The sequence below is a fragment of the Musa acuminata genome, chromosome BXJ1-5, assembly GCF_036884655.1.
Source record: "Musa acuminata AAA Group cultivar baxijiao chromosome BXJ1-5, Cavendish_Baxijiao_AAA, whole genome shotgun sequence".
Classification (NCBI taxonomy): Eukaryota; Viridiplantae; Streptophyta; class Magnoliopsida; order Zingiberales; family Musaceae; genus Musa; species Musa acuminata.
This window is the reverse complement of record NC_088331.1, coordinates 20,752,967-20,759,198: the sequence shown is the minus strand read 5'-3', so window position 1 is coordinate 20,759,198 and position 6,232 is coordinate 20,752,967. Positions and strand designations below refer to the sequence as shown.

At 54.7% G+C, this 6,232-nt stretch overlaps 1 protein-coding gene across 1 annotated transcript; it reads right to left on the bottom strand.

Annotated features, from left to right (window-relative positions):
• Positions 1-1,522: 1,522 nt before the first annotated feature.
• LOC135673917 (uncharacterized) lies at positions 1,523-2,032 on the bottom strand. Its single transcript, XM_065183317.1, has one exon. It carries the CDS (start codon positions 2,030-2,032, stop codon positions 1,523-1,525), a length of 510 nt encoding a protein of 169 aa, XP_065039389.1.
• Between the last annotated feature and the right edge of the window lie 4,200 nt (positions 2,033-6,232).

Genomic DNA, 6,232 nt, shown 5'->3' with positions numbered 1-6,232 from the left:
AGGAGTGGCTGGCCGATGCGGGGTTGAGCCCAGTTGCTGGGGTTATGGTTGTCTTCATGCCATACATTGTTTTTTGTCCCGAGCTATCTGACTGATTGGGTTTCCTTTTGCAGAGATGGTGAACTTTCAGTCTATGAAGAAAGCGCCTCACACCAGACCTACTGCGGCCCCATCTCGGGGTGGCAACGGCTCCGGAGATGTCCCGAAAAGGGGCGCGTCTGAGGGTGCGCCGGGTTCTCCGAACACGAGTTGGCCTGCTAAGAAACTGAAGACTGCGGTTAGGAAGGTGTCTGCGAGGTCGGTCGCTCGCAAACGTGACTCCACGGGACTGACGGGAGCTATTCCACCGGGTGAGGGCTCGGGGAGCGTCAAAGGCAAGGAGGTGATTGACCTATCTGGTGGTGACCCCGCCTAGAGGGCATCGGCGCGCCCGAAGTCGATGCGGGACTTGTGCCGCGTTAGTCGGCTGGAGGGCGAGGGGTACCAGGCCTTGAGCATGACCAACCTTCCTGCTGGCACAGCGGGAGCCCCCTATGCCCCTCGGTGGCCCGACCTCAAAGCAGACAACCGCGTCTGGGCCGATGGGTTGACGGCCCAGGAGTTTATCCGGGGGGCGCTGCACCCAGCATTGGCTAAGGAACTTTACGGTTCCACCTCGGAGGTGCTGGCAGATCGGGCGATCAAATCATTGGTCTGGGTGAGTAGTGGCATTCCTCCCTTTATCTGCCCGCTATCTTATGTGGGTCTTGATATTGTTCCTGGTGTAGGGTCAACACTACGCTATGGCATTGATCGACCGAGTCCTTGACGCCGGGTGGGTGATCGAGCGACAATCGGGCACCTACACCGCACTTTGCCTCGAGAACCAAGAGCTGAGGAAGTCGTTCAGCCCGGAGGCCGTAGCAGCGGTCGAACAGCGCGCCTCGGCTTTGAACGAAGAGGTGAAGCGCCTAAAGGCCGAGTTGGAGAAAAGCTAGGTTCGCGCCCGAACGCTAGATGATGAACTTCAGATGCTCTCAAACGACATTGAGTATGCCCGGTCTTCCGCTTGGGCTACCGAGGAGGCCTTGAAGGAGGAGCAACAGGTGCTGCCCGAGCGGATAGAGAGGGTGGTTGCCGAGTACAAGGCATCTGCAGGGTTCGAGCGTGGCCTGGTAAGGTCGAGACGGGCGACGTATGAGTTCGGATATCGGGTGGCCTATGCCCGCGCCCGGTCGAATCATTTGGAATGGGAGCTAGAGCTGGATCCCTTCGCCGACCACCCTGCGGATGAGACCGTGGATATGCCGGCAAGCGTTCCCTTCGATGATGGGCCTGAAACCCCTCCCCCGTGTTGACCTGTATTTTACCTTTCTTGTTTTTGGTCGGGTTGGCTCTCGGTCTTTGTATCGCCCAATCATTGCATGTAAAGTTCTTTTATATTGGAGATGGTTCATTTTGGCTATTGTCGTGCGCGTCTTCCCGTGACACATACCTTGTCCAACTTTCTTTATGGGTAGAACTTCTTCAGATTTGTCGCATTCTAGGTCCTTGGCAGGTGGTTTCCCTCCATAGTTTCGAGTCGGTAAGTCCCTTCTCGGACCATGTCGTAGACTCTATACGGGCCTTCCGAGTTGGGCGCAAGCTTGCCTCCCGCTCGGGTCGGGTTGGTTACCTCTGCCTTTCGGAGGATGAGATCCTTGATCTTGATTGGACGGGGGCGGACCCTTCGGTTGTACATTCGCACCACAGCCTTCTTGTACGCTAGGGCGCGTAGGTGGGCCCTGGCTCTCCTTTCCTCGAGGAGGTCTAAGTGCGCTCTCAGGCCCTCCTCAGAATCTACTTGCTTGTAACCTAAGGTACGCAAGGTCGGGAACACCACTTCGGGCGGGAGGACCACTTCGGTTCCGAACGCAAGGCTGAACGGGGATTCGCCCGAATCAGTCTTTGGGGTTGTCCGCATTGCCCATAGAACGCTCGGTAGCTCTTCCACCCAGGCTCCGTGCGCGCCCATGATCCTTCTCCTGAGGCCCTCTAGAATTGCCCGATTCATTACCTTGGTTTGTCCGTTGGTTTGGGGGTGTGCCATTGAGCTGAACTTCAATTGTATTCCATACGACCAGTAGTAGGCTTTGAATTTGGCGTTGTTGAACTGAGCCCCATTGTCGGTGATAATGGCCCTTGGGATCCCGAACCGAGTGATGATGTTCTTCCAAGTAAAGCTTTGAACTTGCTTCTCAGTGATGGAGGCCAAGGGTTCGGTTTCAACCCATCTCGTGAAGTAATCGACCCCGACTATGAGAAAATGTCATTGCCCCGAAGCTGGAGGGAAGGGGCCAAGGAGGTCGAGTCCCCATTGGGCGAAGGGCCAAGCAGCTTCCATCGGGGTGAGAGGGACCGCTAGTTGGTGTTGCAGCCGGGCTTGCCTTTGGCATTGTTGGCATTGTTGTACGTACGATGCGGCGTCTCGGCGCATCGTTGGCCAGTAATACCCTTGTCGGAGAGTCTTGAAGGCTAAGGTTCGTCCTCCGATATGTTCCCCACAAATTCCCTCATGGAGTTCGGCGAGGACGGTTTTGGCTTCGAGCGGTGCGAGGCAGCGTAGGAGAGGTTGAGAGAAACCTCTGCGGTATAGCTTTCCACCAACCATGCAATGGCCTAGGTTCACCTTAGTCGCCTTGCGGCAGTCAGGTCGTCGGGCTCCGTTCCGTCTTTCTTGAAGCGGAGTATGTCCTCCATCCAGTCGGACGAGGTTTGAGTTTCGACGACGCCGTAAGACGGTATGGTCGGTGCCGTTATGGGCTCGGCCGCGGGGGTTTCTTCCAAACCTCGGGCGAAAGCTGCTTTTGCCAAGGCATCGGCCGATGCGTTCTGGACCCGGGGTATCTGAGTGATCGAAAACCGATTGAAGAGGCGGGCGAGCCGCTGCGTTTCTACCAGATATGATGCCATGGTCGAGTCTCGGGCCTTGTAGTTCCCGTTTACGTGTCCTGTCGCTAGCTGGGATTCATTGAATACCTCGAGGTTGTCCACCTGCATCTCCAGGGCGAGGCATAGGCTGTGTAGTAGCGCTTCGTACTCGGCTTCGTTGTTAGTGGCTCAGAATCGTAGCCGGATAGATCTCTCGTAGGTTTCTTCGGTTGGACTTTTGAGGACGAGTCCGATCCCGGCTGCCCCGGTGATGGCCGAGCCGTCCACGTGCAGGGTCCACGAGCGGTTGGTATTTTCCATTCATCTGCACGATCCTCAGGTGTTAGTTCGGAGATGAAGTCGGCCAGTACCTAGGCTTTGACGGCGCTCCTAGGAAAATATTGAATGTTGAATTCGCCGAGCTCGACCGACCACCGTAACATTCGGCCTGATACGTCGAATTTAGACAGGATTTGTTGCAGTGGCTGGTCGGTGACGACTTTGATTGTGTGGGACTGGAAGTACGGGCGCAACTTTCGTGCTGTCTTTATCAACGCCAGGGTCAGCCTTTCGATTGGGGAGTACCGCACCTCGACTCTAGCGAGGACATGGCTGACATAGTAAATAGGCTGCTGCTTCGACGGTGTTTCTCGAACCAGTACCGAGCTGACTGCCCGTGTTGATGCCGCTTGGTAAAGACCGAGGGTTTCTCCAGGCTCAGGGGAAGCGAGTTGGGGCAAGTGGGCAAGATACGCCTTTAGGTTTTCAAAAGCCTCTCCACACTCCGGGGTCCAAGCGAAGTTGTCGGCTCGTCGCAGGGCTCGGAAGAGGGGAAGACATATGTCGCCCGATCTTGATATGAATCTATTGAGTGCCGCCAGCTTCCCGGTAAGGCGCTGCATCTCCTTGATTGAGCGGGGCGGATGCATCTTGGAGATGGTGGCCGGAGGCTTCTCAATTAGCGACCAGAAGAACCTTGAGGGCTTCAGCCCCGTCAGGAACGTCTACATGATCAAAGAAGGGTGAGCGTCTGGATACCCACGGATCTCCGTGGCAAAGCGTGTTACAAACTGGGAGAGCGTCTCCTCCTCGTGCTATGATAGCGCAAGCAGGGTGGCCATGGAGGGCCGAGGTCGCGTGCTGACAAGGAAATTTTGCTCGAACTCCCTAGCAAACTAGTCGAAGGATGAAATTGAGGATTGGCGCAGCCGGCTAAACCACGTGCGTGCTGGGCCCCTAAAGGTGGTCGGGAATGCACGACACATCAACGCATCGGACGTACCATAAAGGGCCATCTAAGCCCTAAACGTGGCGACATGCTCCGTCGGGTCGGAGCCGCCATCATATGTTTCCAAAGCCGGCACCCTAACGTTGAGGGGAACGGGCTTTTCTTGTATTTCCTGAATAAAGGGGGATCCGCTCGAGCCGCCCTCGCTTGATTCTACCCGCGATTTCTGAAGTTCGCGTCGGAACTCATCCAGTCGGCGGTTAACTCGGGAGAGTTGCACTTTGACAAAGCTGTCCGCCGAGTCAGACGATACGGTGTCAGGCTCAGAGCGGGGTTGTGCGGCTTGGAGGGGCGCGGGCGAGTTGTGTGCGGGCGAACCCCTTTGGTCCGTAGCTCCATCTCGAGTTTCACCTATCGCGGCTTATTCCGGGCTTGGCCTTTGTTGCATCGAGTCGGTCAAAGCGTCCGTCAATCGCATGATTTGGGGAATAAGTGGGACAAAGGTCTGCATCATCTCCGCCATTGCCTGCACTTGCTTAGTGAGGCCGAGAAATGCCTCGGGAGGCACGGCCGGGGGGCCCGCGGTGGGTTCCGGGGGCGACAACCCTGGGTCGTTGAACAGGCGCCAATAGCGATCTGGCGTTGACGTCGGGATTTCTCTGTCTCCGTGGGTAGGGGGCTGATCTCCGCGCCCGGTAGAGGGGTGATTGATTAGTGGTTCCCCCTCGGGGGGGACTCCCGCAAGATGTCCTAGCGACATGCCCTCCTTCTAGCGCCAAAATGTTGCTGCGAACAACTTTATACCGTGGCCTCGGGGCTAACGCGGCTAGGTTCGAGTTCAGTCGCAACGATGGGTCACCGTTTCCTCCGGGAAAGGGGCTCCTCGCTTGAGCCTCGAGTCGAGGGCGCCTCGTCTTCGTACCTACTCACAGGTCGAGTCGGGATGCTCGACCCGACCCCTCCGACGATCAAGTTAGTAGATGGTCGCCGGGAGTTTTTTTTTGTCCTCCCTCCTCCCTCGACAGGCAAGGGGTTTTATAGTGAAGGATTACCGCTATCCGGTGTGATCGTTTGCAGGGAGCAGGGTTGTACTTCTGGTAACGTTTGGCAGCGGCGTTGGCGTGGCGTGTAGGGCCAAGCCCGAGCAGGATGTTAATGTGCCTCGGTTGGTGTTCCGGTCAGTTTGACCGAGTGCTGTCGAGTCGATCGAGGCGCGAGGCGTCATCCAGGGTAGCTGATGTTAATCAGGTCATGTCGCCTTTATTGCCCCTGTCAGAGGGCGTCCTTCCGGTTGACCTGGCTACCGCGGGATGGCGCGTGTCACCAACCGTAACGCGGTCGGGTCCCCCAGGGTATCCCTCATCAGTTTTGTCACTTGATACACTATCAGTTTTGTCACTTGATACACTGACTATTATGGTCGCTTATCTTGTGCTAGAAAGAGACGGTTTTCTTGTAAATGGATCGTTCACATGAGGTTCCAGTTGTTTAGGGATGCAAGATTATTGCCACTCCGTTAATTTTTTATACGATTTGGTAATTATGATGCACAAGACGGAGAGGCTCCGTGCGAAATAATTTCCGCATGTCGCTGGGTCTTCTGGTTCTCTGTGAAAGGGATCAAGAGCTGGCAGAACGTCTCTCCTCTTATTGTGTCGGGGTATGGTGATGGCCGCCGTTAAGAAGGGTTAGCCAGACCTGAGGGACAAGGCTATGCTTGCCCTCACCCTGAGGCAGTGGAAGCGGCGGTTCCGAGGGTATCAACTTCATTTATGATTCATTCCTTACTTCTTTATAATCATCATTGATTTATCCACTTATATTTTTAAAATTTTTCTGGCTTTTATACCTCCGCACACAATTCAAGCAACAGGTTTCATTATTCTTTATGGTTTATACTTCATGTCACTTGCATATTTATCTTGATGTAACTTTTAGCACATTATGCTTCCATCATGCAGTAATAGATTTTGTCCTTTTATGCACAATCTGTTGTAATTTATTTCAGTTTTATGGTGGCGTATATGGCATTGGCAAATCATTCCTGATGCAGCATATCGTTAACTTTTCTTTTACTGTAGCTAATATAATACGTCCCAAAAATTTGTTATTTTC

Bases quoted from the DNA above. Each gene is read 5' to 3' on its own strand.
- LOC135673917 (XM_065183317.1), bottom strand. From the start codon at position 2,032: ATGAATCGGGCAATTCTAGAGGGCCTCAGGAGAAGGATCATGGGCGCG.